Source organism: Miniopterus schreibersii, assembly GCF_964146895.1.
Source record: "Miniopterus schreibersii genome assembly, chromosome: 15".
NCBI classification, from domain to species: domain Eukaryota; kingdom Metazoa; phylum Chordata; class Mammalia; order Chiroptera; family Miniopteridae; genus Miniopterus; species Miniopterus schreibersii.
The window spans coordinates 23239211-23258304 of NC_138115.1; the positions used below are offsets into that span (position 1 = coordinate 23239211).

Genomic DNA, 19094 nt, shown 5'->3' on the forward strand with positions numbered 1-19094 from the left:
CCGAGGAGCGACAGGTTAAGAGCCTCCGACTCTTCATAGGAATAGTTCATGATCGAGGCGCTGAAGAGAGAAAGGTGTGTGTGTGTGTGTGTGTGTGTGTGTGTGTGTGTGTGTGTGTGTGCGCGCGCGTGTGAGCGCGCGCGCTCGCGCGCACGCACGGACTTGCTTTCGTGGGGGTATCGAGGTACCTGAAAAACAGTAAATTTAGGTTTTGAGCTTAGAAACAGTCTGTTGCCTGGACTACGGACGCCCCACGCTGATTGGCTGATCGCCGCCACGGCGCCGGGAGCGCACCGGCGGAGGACCGCGATCCTGGGGATTGGATTCCTTTCCCCTGCCCAGGGAGGGGCCCTAGGAAACCGTGGCAGTGGAGTTCTCGGCGTGGAGAAAGGCAAGATTTCTTAGTTTGGTCCAGTGGCCCCTGAATGTGGAGTAATAAATCTCTGATTTTCCAGTAAACCATGGGGTCTTCAGCAGGTCTCTCTTTTTCCATCTCAGTGTTCTCACCCAAAGAACAGGTCCTGTTGTAGGAACCCGGGTGAGTCAAGGTCAAATAGAGGCAGTGTTTCTTGGTATGCTTTGCCAGTGCAAAACAGCATGCCATAGTTTAAAATTACAGAATCTGAGAACTGGAGTATTAATAATGAACATTTGAAATGCCCATCAACTAATGAATGGATAAACTAAATGTGGCCTATCCATACAATGGAATATTGTTTAGCCATAAAAAGGAATGAAGTATTGATCCATGCTGCGACAGATGAATCTTGAAGACATTGTGCTAAAAAGCCACACACAAAAGGCCACATATGATTCAATTTATAAGAAATACCCAGACTAGGCAAATCTATAGACACAGAAAGCAGATTAATAGTTACCAGAGGCCCAGGGTGGTGGGGTATAGGGTTTCTTTTTGGGGTGACGGAAATGTTCTGGAATTTGATGGTTGCACAACTCTGTGAATGTACTAAAAACCATTGAATTGTACACTTTAAAAATGGTTATATGATGAATTTTATGTTGTGAATTTTGTCTAAATTAAAAAATAAAACAAACACTGAGTGCTTAGGCTGTGTATTCACCTTTACTGAGAGTCATCTTTGCGACTCTCTCGACAACCTAAGGTAGACACTCAGATCATCCCTATGGGCCACATTAATGTAGCACTTTTGTAAGGCTCCATTTAAGTACTTACATGTACTAACTTAATAATCATAGGCCCCACTCTAAAGAGATTAGGAAACGGGTACAGGGGTCAGGCAATCTCACATGCAGCAAAGGGGAAAAGCCAGGCCTGGCTGTGACACTCCTGATGGAGATTCTAGGGGAGGGAATTTGACAGCAGGCCCTGCCACCCAATGCCCTAAGCTTGGTGAGCTTGACCTACCCTCCAACCCCAGCTGTGGCCCAAGGTTCCAGAGGCCTCTCCATTCTCTTAGCTACAGTATTTGGGCATCTTGTCTCCACACCTTACCCTTTTTGTTCCCTTTAATTGTGCGTGCATTTGTCTCTCCCTGTGAGGGTGTCTATAGAGCCTTTTCATCTTTGTACCCCTCCACAACACACAGCTTTGCCCTTAGTGAATGCTACTTTGATTTTTATTAAATAAAAACGTTATGGGAAGTTATGAAGTGATGTTTGCCTTCGGTGTGTGTGTGTGTGGCCAGTTTTCCTGTTCTCTGGTCAAAATCCACCCCTCTCTAAAAACAAACATGCTCACTAAAATGGAAACAATCAACTAGCCCTGCAGCACACTGCATTCTGATTCTGTTCACACACCACCTTACAACAAAGGTAGTTTCTTTAACAATTTCTTTATTTTTAATTTATTCAATCCATTTATTTATTTTTTTTTAAATATATCTTTATTGATTTCAGAGAGAGGAAAGGAGAGGGAGAGAGCTAGAAACATCAATGGGAGTCACTGATCGGCTGCCTAGCTCGCAACCCAGGCATGTGCCTTGACCGGGAATCAAACCCCAATTGCCTGGATCCTAGGTCTACGCTCAACCGATGAGTGGCACCCCGCCGGGCCATTTAATTTTTAATACCTGAAAATGGTGATTGGTCATTGAGACTTGCTAATAGGATTGTTTTGGTTTGTGAGTTCTTTCACAGGCAAATGTTTCAGTATTTGAGCTATAACATTATAGAATCTGTATTAAAAATGACATAATACTTAAAAGTTCCTGTCCTCCAGCTGGAAGATGAGAGATAGGTAAATGCTTGAGGTTGTGTGTGTTTTTTTAACTATCTTTATTGATTTCAGAGAGAGGACGGGAGAGGGAGGGAGAGAGATAGAAATACCAATGATGAGAGAGTCATCATTGATCAGCTGCCTCTTGCACACCCCCTACAGCACACTGCATTCTGAATCAGCACACAGAATCAGAATGCAGTGTGCTGCAGGGCATGTGCACTGAAATCCAGGCATGTGCCCTGACCAGGAATCAAACCTCGATCTTCTGGATCCTAGGTCAATGTTCAACTGCTGAGCCACACTGGCCAGGCTAAATGCTTGAGTTTTCACAAAGGGATCAAAGTAACATGCATGAGCTAGAAGCTGACAGTATTGAAATGGAGCTGAAGGCAGATATTCAATTAGGTTATCAAATGGATGCTGGGGTCAAACCTCCAATTCCTAAAAGCCAACACATGAAAATCTTAATTTTCTTTGAGGGGTTAGCTTCTTTTAGTAAACATATTTTAAAAATTAATTGCCTGATACCCACTGTACTATCTTTTTACATGTTTGGTTGCAAACTCTTTGACTACTTCTTTTTTAATTGATTTAATTGGTATTAGAGAAAGAGAGGAAGGGGACAGGGGGAGGGAGGAAGGGAGGGAGGGAGGGAGGGAGGGAGGGAGGGAGGGAGGGAGGGAGGGAGGGAGGGAGGGATCGATTTGTTGTTCCACTCATCTATCTATGCATTCATTGGCTGATTCTTGTTTGTGCCATGACCCAGGATTGAGCCCACAAGCTTGGCATATCAAGATAACACTTGAACCAGCTGAGCTACCCGGCCAGGGCTCTTTAGATTACTGCTTTGTATAACGATTATATATCTTTATAGAAAGAGAACAGAAAGTTTAATCTTTCCTCAAGTAAGACTGACAAAAATTTGCTTTGTAATATTGATAGTTTAGAAAATTTTTTTCCCCCTTCAAATCACATTTCATTATTGGAAAAGTCATATACATTTTTAGGATTGTTGTCAAATCACAACTTATTTTTTAAAGAAATCTCAAAACATGTTATAGCATGTTCAGTAGCAAAGACCAGTGGCACACACATTAAGAAAACGTAATTAGGTCTCTAGTTGGGTTGATTAAAATCTATACGCCTGGAAAAGTAGTTGGTTGGCTTAATGGAGCTCTGAAGAATCAAAGCGGTGCATAAAAAAACGAGTTTAAAAATTTCACAGTTTTAAGACAGACTTAATTTTTCATGATTTTCCCAAAGCCAGTCATGATATTTATTTAACTTATGGTCTTCAGGGTGCACCTGGAAGAAATTAGGAGACAAAGGCCTTATGTAAGTTAGTCATAAATACGTTTTTTAAATTGACTTTTTAAAGATATGGTGGAAGAACACACATTATGATAATATACCTGGAAATTATAACCTTTAACCTAATGGGATTTACAAATGCTTAAAATTATATCTTACATTAAGGTAATAGTTTACAGTTTATAAAGTACTTTCCAATTTAGTACTGATCTTCAGCAGAACCTGGGGTGTGAAGTAGTGATAACATGACCAAGCATTAATATGCCATTTTCCAGTAGGAGGTTATTAACCCTGAGAGTTAAATGAATTGCTCAGGTCACAACAAATGGTGGAGCAGGAATGGGCTTGGCCAGACCTATTAGCTAAATGCTTTAGGGTGGTGAAACACTAAGAGGGCAGTGTACCAGGCTACCTGGCAGTGCCCAACAGCCAGGACACAACCCAACTGCCTATGTGCTAGGCAAACTCAACAGAATGGGCAGATGAAGTAGAACCCAATTACCACAAAAATAGATTACTAGGAGAAACCCTAGTAAGCATTCCAAGCTCAAACCTGCCTGCTTTCCTGTGGTGTACTTTTGAAGACTAGCAGGATTGTGACAAGAAAACTACATCAGTCTTAGAGACATTACATGAATGGAATGACTGGAATAGGGCCAAGTGACAACTGTTGCAGGTCAGTCGGAAGTCACACCAGGAGTACTTATGGACTTGTGTCTATTGATCCTCTCCCTGCTGCCAATAACCGCATGCCACCCGCTGCCTCAAGCCTGGATTTTGTGACTGTAATAGCATGTGTCCAAGAAACGCTTTTACCCATAGTAGTGAACTTATTTTGTCTCAGAGACAAAATGTGCTGGAGACATTCTGGCTGCAAGTGGACCTCACCTGCTTCCACTCATTGATGCAAAAAATTCGGTAGGAGTCATTGCCGTATTTGCCAATCCCATGAAGCTCAATCGGGTATCTCCACTGCTTCGTCAGATATTCATCTGAGAATACAACAGCCCACATATCAGGCCAGCCTCTAGGAAGATACTTTCCTCAAATGTGTGGTGATGAGGGGATAAATGGGAGAACAGAAAGGGACAGAAAAGAATCTTTACTAAAAACCCTAGTTGTGATTGCTCTTTCTCCTGAGTTCCTGAAGCACCTCTGTCTGAACATCTCATCTGCCACTTTCCATTATTATTTTGTGCAAACTCAAAGAGGTACTGTCTTGAGGGCTTTCTGCTTCATGACTTCTTCCTCTAATTATGCCCACATGGCCTGACCCAGTACTGGGCAAAGATTTATTGCCTGTGTTGATGGGAGACTATGGTTTGGGGCAAGTTTTTAAATGCCTTTGGTGCTTGAGGTGAATGACCTCTATTAATGTAGCATTGGTGGACATAAAAGTTTAAGGTGTGGCTTTCTTAAATAGGCACAGTTTATGTTTTCCTTTGGGTATATGGGAAAGTACCTGAGAACTTGATAATGGTTTTTGCTCGAAGTTCGTAGAGACCAATAGGTTTAAGAAGTTCTGACACATCTCTCCAATGTGCGGTTCTTGCTACCTCAGCTGAAGGATACTTCTCCAGAAACTCCCAAAGCACAGGGATTGCCATTTTACCTGGGATGTAAAGATAACTATGTGATTACAAGCCTCCGGATGGGCTAATCTAGGTTCGGGTACTTCTTCAACTAGAAATCTCATATAGAGCTTTTTTTTCTTTTATCTTTTTAAGCCATTAATGAGAAGTCATTACCTAAACCAATAACCACTTTCAGAGTAAAAAACCAACACCAATAACCTATTTGGTTCAGTCCAGATTATGCTGTGACCTGGCCCTATGTAATACAGGGGGGAAGGGGCCAAAAAAGTAGGTTTACAGTTGTGAGTACAGGAAAGAGTTTATTTTTGTATTATTATTAATTATTGTATTATTTATTTGCATTACAGCTGTAAACCTTTTTCCAACACCTGTATTAGTTTTTAAACAGTCAGATCATCAGATAACTAGTATAAAAGCATACAGAATAGAAGGTGTCAATGACATTAAAGAAAGCATTCAATGAAAAAAATGCTTTTATACATGACTAATGGTGGAGGGATGTTATATAACTGATTCTCATTGATGACCAAAACTAATCTGGAAGTAGAAAATAAGTGCAAATTTGCTCCTTAGTGCTACAAAGGATAGCCTCATTTTCTCATGGATGAAGAGTTTGAGGGCTGAAAGGGGGGAAGGCCTTTACCTGAGGTCACACATAGACTCAAAATCAAACTTGAACACAGGCTTCCCATCAATTCAGTACTCTTTCTTATCACACTGTCTCTACTAAGGCACAGATTAAAATAATCCACAAACCTGAGGTCCGATTGAGAAATATAGTCGCTATGAGGAGCTTCCATGGATCGTGAAAAAGTGTTTCTTGGACAAGATTAAAAGGTGACCGAGGAGGTGTCCACTTCTTAAAGGCTTTGCGTCGTGGGGGGCTAAGAGCTGAACAAACACACTGCATCAGAGTTGGGTATCTGAAATAGATTTAAAATCTGATTTTCTGATTGGGAAAAGAATACCTTCTTTGTTATATTTGCTGGAAAAATATAGACTTGTTTTCCTTTTCTCTACTTGCGTCAGTGGGATGGTATCTTCTGAAAAGGAAGAGTAAACATTGGTTATAGAATCTATGGTTTAGCCTAAAGAAATATTCAGGGATGCAAATAATAGTAATAATAATAAAAACTACAATTATAAAACATTAAGTGTATGCCAGGCACTATGCTAAGCACTTTACAAAAATTAACCAGTTTAATCCTACTAATGACCTATGAGCTAAGGGACTTTTTAATCTCCACTCTATAGATATGGAAATTGAGGTAGGAAGAAGTTGAATAACTTGCCCAAGGCTAAGTAAGTACTATTAGAGCTGAAAGTCAAATCCAGGTAGTCTGGCATTTGAGTTCAGGCTTTTAACCACTCTGTTACACCAGTTCTTTATGACTTATGTTCAGAGTTCACAGTTCTGAAAAATTGGAATACGGAATATTTAAAATTATTACATTTGTACAATGTTGTCATTAAAATATTTTTGAGAACATAACATGAAGATTTTCTCACATCATTAATGTTCAGGTGAAAAAAAGCAATATTCTACATATGACCCCAATTTAATTAAAAATAAACAAACAAATAGTGTGTGTGTGTGTGTATACACACATATATATACAGAGATTAGAATAAAATAAACCAAAATGGTATAATGGTTGTTTCTGAATGGTAATTTTTCTCCTTTAATTTTCTGTATTTTCCAAAACTTCTGCAGTGAATATTTTTACACTTGCCAAAAAGGGGGGGCGGGGGGCGCGCGGGATATAGACAAAACAGAACCTGCAGAAAAAACCTAAGATCACTATCTACTGGGAAGCTCAGTTAATTTACCAGACTATTTGACCAGCGTTATCAGGCTTCCCATTTCAAAAATCATCACATTTAATACTCCCTTGAACCATATCCTTTAAATTTGAATGTCAGTTAATAACACCTTGTATTTGTATAGCATGAAGCCATCTTTTTCACTTCTCATTTTACTTTACAATAGTCTTGATATGAAAAACAGCACTAGTGAGGGTTCCTACCTCCATTTTTCAGATGAAGAAAAAACCTTAGAAATTAAGTTACCATCCCAAAATGATAGTGGGACTGACTAGAGACTGGGATAAGTATCCAGTCTCCAGATAATTAGTTCAGTGTTTTTTGCCATCTAGTTTAAACAGGTAAAGCCTAGTAGAAAGTAAAAAAGAGAGAACAAAGGAAACTGAGCTTACTAGCTACCTAATAATTTTTTCTGTGAGTTCCTATAAATAATTATTAACTAGTTTCCTTTATTATTTGGAAACTGGGAAATTTCTACTTAAGCCAATGGTCTTTACTATTCCAATGCACATTAACCTAAGGGTACTTCATCTTACATTGAGAACTAGACTTTATGTATAGGATAGATACTTCCATTGCAATTGCAAAAGGATGTTTTTAATATTTAATTTGACCATTATACTAGCAATAAATTTACATAAGCCTCAAGGATTTAAAGAGCTCAAAGTCTTTAAAGAACAGACTTGAAGAATTCTTATGCAGGTCACAGGTATAGATGGCCACCTTCTATGAAAGGGGAAAATTCTAGGTACAGCAAAGACATAAAATCATGAGTGGGCCTGAGAGCAGGAATCAAGTCTAACCCCCTGCTCCACCAATTTGTCCAGGCTGTCTCCCCACAGGATTTAAGTAAAATTACTATTGTTCTTTAAAGGAGTTATTCATTATACCATAATGGCATAATGAATAACTAATATCAGGGCTGTCAAATGGTCTCCTTTTTATCTCTTATTCACTGAGGTATTATAAAGGCAAAAGTACTCAGTTCTAAACTTTGTATTAAGAACGCATTACAAATAATAGATGAACTATGTGAGTAGTTTTGCATTATTTAGAGCTCTAAAACAGTTTAGAGAAGCATTACATTATCATGGATGATAAAAATGACTATGATATATACAAAATTAAATGGGAAGTCACATATCCGTAATAAGTAACAGGAGAGGTGTGAAGAGAAAGCACTGACTATTCTCAACCAGTTTATGTATAAAAGGAGTCTTCCCCAAACCTTTTCCAAGTGAAGTCTTTTCATTTCCCTCAAGCTGTAAGATTAATGGCTGGAAAGGAAAGCACTGTTGAGGAGATTCCCAGCTGCTGCACCAGGGAGAGATGGTAGCAGCTGTTAGTGGCACAATTTTCCTTTGCAGGGGGCATCAAGGCTGTAGCCAGCTGATTCCCTCTGACAAAGGAAGGGGTTTGAAGATCAGTTAGACAAATATAGGATCAATTGGTAGAATGTATCTGATTTTTGGCCCTATTTCTTCATTCTACTCCCTTATATTTACCGGTTATAGGCATAAAATACAGTATCCCGGAGTATAAACCTCATCACATTTTTAATAGAACTTTAATGTACTAAATACCTTGACATATTTTCACAGCAGTAGAGTCTTTCTCAGTTTGTGAGCAGTTGTTGTCCATTTCAGAGCCACATTTTAAACTGTCAATATGCAAATGTTCCTTCCTTTCCCCAACTTCTACTTTTGTTATTTCCTCAGAGTCTAAAACGGTATCCTCTCTCTTCTTGTTGTGTTCTGCTTCTTTGGTTGAACATAATTTGTTTATGATGCCAACAGTTGTTTGTTCAACATTGAAATTTGATCGTGAACTCAATGATTTTTCTTTTACAAGTCTCTTTTCTTCATTGGCCACACTGAGGGTCTTGTTGCTTGCTGTGGCATCAGAAATGCAGAAAGTTCTATCAAGCTGACTTTCTTGTACAACAGGTTCACTTTCAACATTTGCCTTATTATGCACAGATTTTCTTTTTCTATTTCTTTGAACAGAATCTGGAAGACTTTTCCAGCACCCTGTTTTAGTTTTCTTAATTTGAATTACTTTCGAAGTAGTCATCTTCCCTCTGGACTTTCTAACCTTTCTGGAGTCAACATCATTAACACCCTCACCTTCTTTCAATAGCAAATGCATGGAAGTGAAGTTAGATAGTTCTTTGCTATTTTGTGATTCCAAACTACCACTTGGCAGAGGAAACACATCTTTTTTCCACCTGCTTCTTGTCCTGAGGTTCCGGTTTGAAATGCTATTTTCACTTTGCAGTTGGGATGTCAGAGCTGCCATGCTGCAGTCTTTATATCTTGACTTGATGCCCCTTTTAGAAAGTACAGTAAAATCAAAATCCTCTGGCTTAAGAGAAGTCTCTTCATTTTTGTGAAGATAATTAGCAAGTGAACTTTTGGATCTGAACTTCAGTCCTTGTGGGCTAAAAATGATATTAAAGGAAACACTGAGTAAATAAAAGTGACTTTTAAAAAGAATCGGGCCACATTTCAGATGCTTAATTAATAATTTCCAAATGTTGCCACAAGTATTTGTCATTTAAAATAAAAATAGTGATAAAACTGTATTTTTAAATAATTTCCTCTATGAGGAGGAATATGATACTATAAAATAATTTTACAAATATAACTTAAATGCAACTTTACCATTAAGCATTCACAATAGGAGAAAATGTATGTACTTGTCCCTAAATCACTAGATAAAACTGAAGGAATAGAATACATAATGGTTTTGTGGTTAAAACAGAAAAAAGTCAAGATACCTGCTATGTTTTCCCACTACCTGTTTAGACAAAATTATTTGGCTGCACTGTCTTTACCACCTTGCATGCTCACCTGATAAAATATACATCATATCTTCCTGCTGTTTTTCCAGATAACCTTTGCTTCACAACTCTTTCCCATCCACATGGGACAGACTTACGGCATTCTGTCATTTCAGCATCACCAAACTGAGCAGAAGCAATGGGTTCTTGTACCAGGGGATTACACTCACTGCTGCTTTTCATCACCATTTGTTTTTCATCTTCTACTCTTTCTGATCCCAGAACAAGACTTTCCTTGCTGAAAAAACAAAGTACAAGTGATTAACTCATTTAACATGGATTTTCTAGTGCTTATTCAATTTTAATCTATGACAGAGCAGGAACCACACAGACTATTTGGATTATGGAAGAGATTAAAATCAATATGGACCAGTCTTATGCTATGGGACTATCTCCCTGCCCTCCAATGTCTTCCTGTTCTCCAACATGGGTTAAAAAGGGTTGAAACTCTCTACACAATGAAAGGCTCAATCTATTTGCTAGAAACTTTTTAAAAATTAATCATTAAATTGGGGCTATTATAAAGACTTCTGGTGACACTGGCATAACTTTAAAAAAATGAACCAAACACTGAGCTCTTAACCTGAGATCAACAGACCTGCTAAAAGGAGTCAGTGAGGAACCCTCCTCTTCCTCAAATAAGTTATGTAAAAATGTTATATATATATATATATATATGTGCAACTTTCTGGGGGAGAGTATCACTTTCATCAGATTACTTACCAAAAGGTAATTTCTGACAGAGAATTTTCAAATTGCTTTCAATCTTGATCCTCATGATAACCTTATGAGGTGGGTTGGACAAGGATTACTCTAATTTTACTGATAAAAGTGAGCAACGGGAAGATTAAGTTACTTGCAGAGCTGATATCAGAACCCAGGTCTACTAAACCTTGGTCTAATAGACTTCTCCCCTTGTTCTAAAAACTTTAGTAGATTGTATCCTAATCACTAAATCACAAGTTTCAAAAATTGAATGGGTCTATAAAGATGTCTAACACAAGTTTTCTACAAATAGGGAAACTAAACAACAGCTAGTGACTAACTAAAATTAGGGATCGAGGTCTTCTAACATAATTTGGGGTTATATAATTTTGGGGAGCTTGGTGGATCTTGAGAAATTATATAGTCCACAATTTTATAGATAAGGAAACTGAAACCTGGTAAAGAGCACAAACTTTAAAGTCAACATACTGGGTTCAAATCCCAGCTCTGCCATTCACTAGCTGTGTGTCCAGGAGCAAGTTACTTAACCTCAGTCTCCTTTCCTCATCTGTAAAAAGTAGATAATATCTTTTAAGGTAGTTCTGAGGATTACATTTTCAAAGAAAAGTAGGTAGCTCATCTTAGCTCCAGATCACACATATACAAGTACTCAATACAAGACGGTAGCTTCTTCTGTTACTGATCACAGGACCCATTTGGGGGGCACTGTCGGCTGCTTACCATGACATCTCCAAGGTCCTCCTAGGATCCTCCAACCCAAGCAGCCCTCTCCTTGTACCACCTCCCTGCTCCTCCCAGCTCCCTCGTCATTTTGGGTAAGGAAGTCAGAAGCACCCCAGGGTTGACCCAACCGTAATAGTACTAAGCTCCAGCCTTAACTCCTAGTCACTAACCCTTGAGCATCAAGGTCTCGGTCGACTCTAAGTTAGAAAGGCCCACCCACCTTTTATTCCCCCGCTCCCACTTTACAGATGGTGAAACTGAGGACCAAAAGGGGACAGTAACTTGCCAGAGATCACAAGGCGGGTCTGGGACTAGGCTCTCACTGGAGGTGACGAAGGGGGCAGCTCCACCGTCCCACAGGCTCGGACTCTCCATCCCAGCCGTGTCCCTCAAGCGGGCTCCGACTGCACCAATGGGCTGACAGGGTGCGACGCCCTAGATGTGGAGGAGAGTAAAATATGAAAACTTATTCGGCTCAGATGCTACGCTGAAACCAAAAGCTGAGGTCAGTAAAAATGGGTTAGACTCCACAGCCACTTTCCAGCCGCCCACTCCGCCGCACCAATTTCCACGGCTCAGCCAATCAGGTCCTTTGTCGAGGAAGACGCACCGCCCTCCTCCCATGCTGACCAATCGCACGCGCCTCAGTTGCGCAGACGCCTGCTAGGCTCTAGTTCCATATTCGCTTTTGCACTTTTCCAGCCCTCCTTTTAAGACATGCGCAGTCGGAACTCTGCTGCGCGCGCGCGTAGCTCATTGCGCATGTGCGTTGTCAGGGGTAGCTCAGGTAGCCAAAGTGGCTAGCGGAGAGGGCTTGGTGGCTGAGGCGGGGAGGAGGGGCCCGAGGCGTGAGGGAAGGCGCGATGAGGGCCGTGTTGACGTGGAGAGATAAAGCCGAGCAGTGGTGAGGAGCCGGGCAGTCGGGGAGGAGCGGGAGGCCGAGACTTGGAGGGGATGGCGGGAGCCTTTGCGTCAACTCCTGTGGTTGCTAGGGGCAACGGGCCTGCGGCCTAGGCTGAGGGCACTGAATCCCGGGACTGGGCGACTGCGAGGTCGCTCTCCCACCCATTTGCAGGCGGAGAAACTGAACCCCGGAGAGGGGGCAACGGGATGTACAACGCGTGAGGTAGTGGCCTGTCGAGGTGGTTTTACATATTACATAGTCACAATCTGGTCTTGTCGCTCCCTTACTCACATTCCGCCCTGGGCTCCTTTTACATCCACGATAATGTTTCTTCAACTTAAGACTTTTTGCCATATCCACATATTGCCCATACCCTTATTTACTTGACTTTTTTTCTAAATTGTCTCACTTATTTTCGCCTCAGTATGCTTTTATGTTTTATGTAAAAAATATATTTTATATATAAAAGCATATTCTATGTGCCTCATAGCTCCGTATTTAAAAATCAGTATCACTTACTGTAATAAGATAACTGTAAAACCTAAAGCAAGGAGCCCTAGCCGGGTTGCTCAGTTGGTTGGAGCGTGGTCCAGTACACCAGAAGGGTTGAGGAATCAATTCCCAGTCAGGGCACATACCTAGGTTTCCGGTTGATCTCGGGTCGAGGTGCCTACGGGAGGCAACCCATCGATGTTTCTCCCCCCCCCCTCTAAAATCAATAAAAAGCATACCCTCTGGTGAGGATTTAAAAAACAACAACAACCTTACAGCAAGGAGAAGCAGAACTGTTAGTAAGTTGTAGCTAGATACTGTTGCTATGGAGCCTTTAAGGCTGAGGTGGGATGTCTCTAGAACTGGAGATTTAACAAGTATGGTCAGAGAGGTGCTTGAGGTGAATAGCATAGAACGGAGACGTTCTCCTATGCTCAATTAGAAGGTTTGAAAGAATGAAAAGAGAATGACATCCTCACCTTATGATTCAATGTTATTTAATGTCCTATTCCATTTTTATCACCTAAATTCATCACAGCCCTCTGAGGTAGGTACTGTGTTTACCTCTATTTTGCATATGAGGAAGCTAAAGCACAGAGAGAGTATATGACTTGCCAAGGCTACACAGTGAGTTAAGTGCTGGAACCAGCTTTCAAGCTCAGGTCTTCCTCATTCCAAAGCTAATGCCTTTAGCCACTACATTAATTTTTCTTTGTGTTACTGAGGCTGCAAACTCAAATGCCTGCAGGAGTCAGGAAGACAATATCAATGGGAGATGTTTGTGTGCATCTAAAACACAAGGAATTATCTGTTTTCCCTGAGTATTAGTCTATTCTATAACCCACTTTTCGTGAAACACATAGCTTATCGTTTCTGTTTTTAATAGAGATTTGAGTTTTAAAAAATTCCTTTTTACTTTTCTCTTAACTCTGTTATAAAAGTGCCCACAGCACGAGATGATAATAACTGGCAACTGAACATTTGGCTTTGATGCCAGAGAGTAATAAGGAGTGGCAAAGAGTGTGGCAAACTGGAGAGCTCATGCTCTGCCTAAAAGGGGCAGCTGCTGCTCAGATCCTGCCAAATACTGTCCTGCAGGAATTGGCCTAGTTTGCTCAGGTCTTCCTTTTTTCTGGGTTTTTATGCAAAATGTCCTAATTTTTAAAAGTTGGAATTTAATCTTAAAAACAACAACAAAAAACACATGTGGGCCAAATAAAACATTTGCTGGCCAAATACAGCCTAATTTGCTCCCAGTTTTCAACCTCTGGCATAGAATTTTGATCATTCCTCTTGTGGTACTTAGAATTTGTCTAGTGCAGTGATTTTCAACCAGTGTGCCATGGCAAGCACACCGGTATACCACAAGAATTTTTAAAACATGTAATACCTGACTAATAAAGGGCACTTACCTCTTTTCCCTTAGATTGTCAAATAAAAAAATGACAACAGCCAACAAAATAATAGCCATCTAGTGTGAATGACTTTTTTTTTTTTTTTTTTTGTCAGATTGGCAAAAAATATATTTTTTGGAGTGCCACAGAATTTTAGTAATTAGTTTATGTGTGCCATGAGATGAAAAAGGTTGAAAGTCGCTGGTCTAGTGTAAGAGTTTTTTGTGATTCTATTTATCTCAGAGGTCTATAAAACCCTTAAAGACAACAGCTATGTTTTATTCATTTCCAAATTATTCCAGAGCCAAGTCAAATAAATCAGTGGTTGTTGCGACTATTTGGTGGATAGATGGATAGATATAATAATGAATGTGTGAGTGAATGAATGATGAATGAAGATTGGTTATTTAGTTTTTGGCCCATTAGGGGTTCTGTAGATCAGCAATCCTGATAACAGCTACATATGCCAGCTGATGGTGCAGAATGAGACAAAACAGAACAAAAAACTGTAACAGATAGATAGTAGAACCCAAAAAATCCCAGATGTCAAAGATAAGTCCTTCACAATAAACTAGCTGCTCTGATCTTTTGCTTCCAGTCTAACCATCAGTATCAGCAGGAATTCTCTTTTTTGAGTTGTTACTGTGATCTGTTACTTTACTTCTCATAAACCTACAGTAACTCCCAGTTACCGTCCACATCAAATTGTGCACTTTATTAGGTGGTCCTACTTACTCCCCACTCCTGACTGCTAATGTTTAAATTTATGCTTTTCAGTTCAGCTAAAAACTCCATATTCCTGTCCAAAGGCCCTTCCCAGATGCTATATAATTCTACTCTGAACTCCCTCATTTTCTCCCTTAAAAGATCTGCTTCAGGTTCATTTCTACTAGGATGCCATATTTGGCTAGCCCAACTTATTCCAGTCAGGCCAGCATCTGTTATAAACCTAGTATTTCCTGGAGTTAATTCACACCAGCTAGTTTAGCATTTACTGAGTACTTGCTGTAGGCCAGACTGTTTACATGTGTTACCTTGTTCAACCTACACAACAACTTATAAGGTCAGAATTGTTATCCTACTTACAGATGAAGAAACTGAGACTTAACAAGGTGACATAATTTGCCTAAGATACCAAAGCAAGTAAGTGGGGCTGGGTCAGATTGTGCAGGATTCAGAGAGGCTCCTTGGGACTTCAGTTTATAGTGGGGTAGGCACAGGGTTGGCAGAGGACAAGTTGCAGGACTCCCCCCCCCTCTGTTTCTCTTCAATGGAATCTGATGATATATCTTTTTCATAAAAGGGGGCAGGGTGGGAGAGAGGGACATTCTACAGTATAATAGACTGCCTATAGAAGGGTGAGCTCTCCAGCCCTGGAAGTATTCAAGCAGAGGCTGGATGGCCATCTATAGGGAATTCCTGCCCTGGCGGAGGAGTTAGACTACATGACAAAGTCTAGGGTCTTTTCCAGTTCTGAGTTTCTGTGATTTCATGATGTAATTAAAGTCCAAGGGATTCAAGATAAAATATTGTCAGTTTGTCGATTATATTGATCGACAAGATCAATGTGTCTAGGACAAGACCATGCATGTGGCCCAGCTGGGCGTGGCTCAGCAGTTGAGCATCAACCTAGGATCCAGGAGAGTGCTGTTCGGTTCCCTGTCAGGGCACATACCCAGGTTGTGGGCTTGCATGCAGGAGGTAGCTGATCAATGATGACTCTCTCATCATTGATGTTTCTATCTCTCTCTCTCCCCCTCTCTTCCTCTCTCTGAAATCAATAAAGATATATTAAAAAAAAAAAAAGACCATGCATGTGGGTTCACAAATGTTTATAACGGTAATTTCCCTCAAATAGCATGACTCTAATGCAAAGGACATGAGATAGTATCTGAAACAGTGTAAAATATAGAAGATTATATAATTCAGAGCTAAATTGGATTGTATAACACAGTAAGAGTGTAGATTGGAGTAAATCAGACATATATGTTATACTTTAGGAAGGCAAATTTCAAGAAATTAAGAGAAATTGAATTTTCACATCTGAGGGAATATAACTTAAGCCTTGGCTCAAGTGAGACACTCAGAAATGATTTTCTGATAATTCAACCCAAAATGATCCTTATGAAGAACAGGCCACACAGTAACCACTTTGAAGAGCTCAGATATATACAAGGCAGAAAGGGAGCCACATATCCTAGGATTACTGTAAAAGAGAGGTGCAGACCCCCTCCAAAATCTAATACCTTATCATACAACCCACAGGTGGCAGGTGCTTTGCACAAGGCTGGCTTATGTAGGTGAGGACTAAAACTCAGACAGGAAGTTAGCTTTTCTGGGCTCAGCTCCTCTCTACTTTTCACTCTATTGCCCCACTTCTCTTCAGTGTGAAATGTACCACGTACGTTTTCCCCTAGACTCAAAGAAAGAAAGCCTGAGAAACAGGAACCCAGTCTGTTACCATGTAACAGTGAGGAAACTGAACTCAGGGTCTGTGTTTGCTTTTATCAAGAGGGATGCCCAACTGGAAAGGGTCTAACAATCACCCTTGTTCCAGCTTCTCCATCAGCCAGCTGTGCGACAGCAGACACAAGACTTGCCTTTGTTCTTTAGTTTCCTCACTGATAAAAATGGGCCAATGGGGTCTGGCCTGCCTACTGCATTATGTTATCATAGGATCAGATGAGATAATATAAGTTTACAGTCTTTAACAACTCTGAACTGTTGAATATGTGTGGAGAATTATTTTTCTCTAAGAGACGCCTGAGGTCAGCAGAGCCTATATTGAAACTTTGTGAATTCTACATGTAAATGCGTTGAGTGGGTGATAATACTTTTTTTTTTTTTTTTTGGTGCTGTTGATAAAGCATGGAAACGGTTGCTAATTATTGTGTCAGCTATGGCATATGCTAATGATAATGATAATGAAGGTCACAAGCATAATGGTTAGAGCCTGGGCTTTGGAGCCATACTGTCTGGATTTGAATTCTGGCTCCACTTCCAATCAGTAGCAGTTTATTTTGGGGCAAATTATTTAACTTCTCTGTGGCTTAGGTTTCTCATCTACAAAATAGGTGTAGGGTTGTGGGGATTTAAATTGTACTTAATAAATATGCTCAATAAATGTTAGCCAGTGTTGTTATTATTAAAACATCAAGGATAACAGAAATTTGTCACACTTGGCAATAATTCTGGAGAGTGAAAGGCAGGCAGTATAGCATAGACTCGAGTCAGACCTGAGTCGAAATTCTGGCCCTTTGACTTGCTGGTCATGTGATGTTGGGGGAGGTACTTGACTTCTCTGAGCCACGGTGTCAACTGCAAAATCAAGTGATAATTCCTACCTTAGAAAAATGTTGTGAGGATGAAATAAAATAAAGCATTTGAAGAGCTCAGCATGGGATCCTGGAAGTGCTTTCCGACACATTCTTACTAGAGTCAGATGAACCAATGAAATGCTCTGGGGCATTCAAGAATCTTTGTAATGTGGCTCCTGCCTGTTTTTCTAGCCCTATCTCTCCTGACTGCCTTGCACATAGACAAATGTTTTAGTCAAATTAGATACTTCATATTCCCCCTTCATGTCTTTGCTTTTGTTTTCTTCCTGAAATGCTGCACTTACTCAATCTCCTATGTGTCTCAAAAGCTCTACCTTTTTCAAATACTGTTCTTCATGAAGCTTTTTCTGATCCTCTTTCCAAATCAGAATACTGTGTCTTTCCTCTCTGAATCCTATAGTATATGTTCTAATGTATCTCCTAAAGCCTTTAAAATTTTTTTAAAAAATTTATTGGAGCGACACTGGTTAATAAAATTATAGGTTTCAAGTGTACAATTCTATAACACATCATCTGTATATTGTGTATTCACTACCCAAAGTCAAGTCTCCTTGTCACCGTTTATCCCCCTTTACCCTCTTCTACCTGCCCCCATGCCCCTTTACGTCTGGTAGTCACCATACTGTTTTCTGTGTCTGTGAGTTATGTGTTTTTTTCTCTTTTTTTGTTTTTAATCCTCACCTGAGGGTGCTTTTGCCATTGCTTTTCAGAGAGAGTGGAAGGGAGAGAGAGAGAGAGAGAGGGAAACATCGATGTGAGGGAGACACATCGATTGATTGCCTCCTGCACGCGACCTGACAGGGCCAGGGATTGAGCCTGCAACCCAGGTACGTGCCCTTGGCTGAAATTGAACCCAGGATCCTTCAGTCTTACCACTGAGCCAAACCGGCTAGGGCTTGTTTTTTTTTTCTTAATCCTTTCACCTATTTCACCCAGCCCCCAACCCCTCTCTACTCTGACAGCTGTCAGTCTGTTCTTTGTATCTATGAGTCTGTGTCTATTTTGTTTGTTTATTTTATTCACTAGAGTCCACATGTAAGTGAAATCATATGGTATTTGTCTTTCTCTGACTGGCTTATTTTACTTAGCATAATACTCTCCAGGTCCATCTATGCTGTTGCAGAAGGTAAGATTTCCTTTGTTTTTACGGCCTAGTAGTATTCCATTGTGTAAATGCACCACAGTTTTTTAATCCACTCATCTACTAATAGGCACTTGGGCTGCTTCCAAATCTTAGCTGTTGTAAATACAGTGGTACCTCGGTTTTCAGAAGTCTCTGTTGATGAACATTTCGGTTTATGAACGCTGTAAACCCGGAAGTAAATGCTCCTAAATGCTCCGGTTATCAAACACACCTCTGAAGTTGAACATGCCACCCAGCTTCCGCTGAGTGCAAGATCCTGAGGCCTAACTGTCAGCTGTTGATCCCTGAGTTTTCGAACATTTCAGAACTTGAATGGTTTTCCAGAAGGGATTATATTCGAAAACCGAGGTACCACTGTAGTGCTGCAATGAACATGGTGCATATATTCTTTAGAATTACTGTTTCTGGTTTCTTCTGATATATTCCCAGCAATGGAATTGCTGGGTCATAAGGCAGTTTCATTTTTAAATTTTTTTAGGAGACTCCATACTGTTTTCCACAGTGGCTGCACCAACCTGCATTTCCACCAACAGTGCATGAGGGTTCCCTTTTCTCCACATCCTCACTAATACTTGTTGTTTGTTGATTTATTGATTGTAGC

The 19094-nt window shown here is 40.3% G+C and overlaps 2 protein-coding genes across 7 annotated transcripts in view; one reads left to right on the top strand and one right to left on the bottom strand.

The window, feature by feature from the left end:
* Window positions 1-1855: 1855 nt before the first annotated feature.
* On the bottom strand, window positions 1856-11806 carry MBD4 (methyl-CpG binding domain 4, DNA glycosylase). Of its 2 annotated transcripts, none has more exons than XM_081160053.1 (8): window positions 11508-11806; window positions 9783-10010; window positions 8514-9370; window positions 6075-6149; window positions 5863-5997; window positions 4974-5123; window positions 4400-4503; window positions 1856-3505 (listed from the first exon to the last, which is right to left on the bottom strand). In XM_081160053.1, the coding sequence occupies exons 1-8, from the start codon at window positions 11594-11596 to the stop codon at window positions 3428-3430; spliced, it is 1716 nt and encodes a 571-aa protein (XP_081016179.1). In that variant the 5' UTR covers window positions 11597-11806; the 3' UTR covers window positions 1856-3427. The 2 variants fall into 2 exon arrangements, with proteins under 2 accessions (XP_081016179.1, XP_081016180.1); XM_081160054.1 differs by having other exon boundaries at window positions 9871-10010; window positions 11508-11791.
* A 138-nt stretch (window positions 11807-11944) lies between these two features.
* Window positions 11945-19094, top strand: part of IFT122 (intraflagellar transport 122) — a 65729-nt gene continuing 58579 nt past the window's right edge. For 4 of the 5 annotated variants that reach the window (XM_081160035.1, XM_081160036.1, XM_081160037.1 and 1 more), the window contains exon 1: window positions 11945-12125. In XM_081160035.1, coding sequence (XP_081016161.1) covers window positions 12085-12125 — 41 coding nt within the window. In that variant the 5' untranslated portion in view covers window positions 11945-12084. The remainder of the gene's footprint in view (window positions 12126-19094) is intronic. The other variant, XM_081160040.1, reaches the window with a different exon arrangement.

Coding starts and splice junctions, on each gene's coding strand:
- MBD4 (XM_081160053.1), bottom strand. CDS start 11,596: ATGGAGAGTCCGAGCCTGTGGGACGGTGGAGCTGCCCCCTTCGTCACC. Junction 6,150..8,513: donor TGCTGTGAAAATATGTCAAG/GTATTTAGTACA, acceptor CTTCCTTTTCAG/AAGATACCATCCCACTGACG. Junction 4,504..4,973: donor AACCATTATCAAGTTCTCAG/GTACTTTCCCAT, acceptor TTGTATTCTCAG/ATGAATATCTGACGAAGCAG.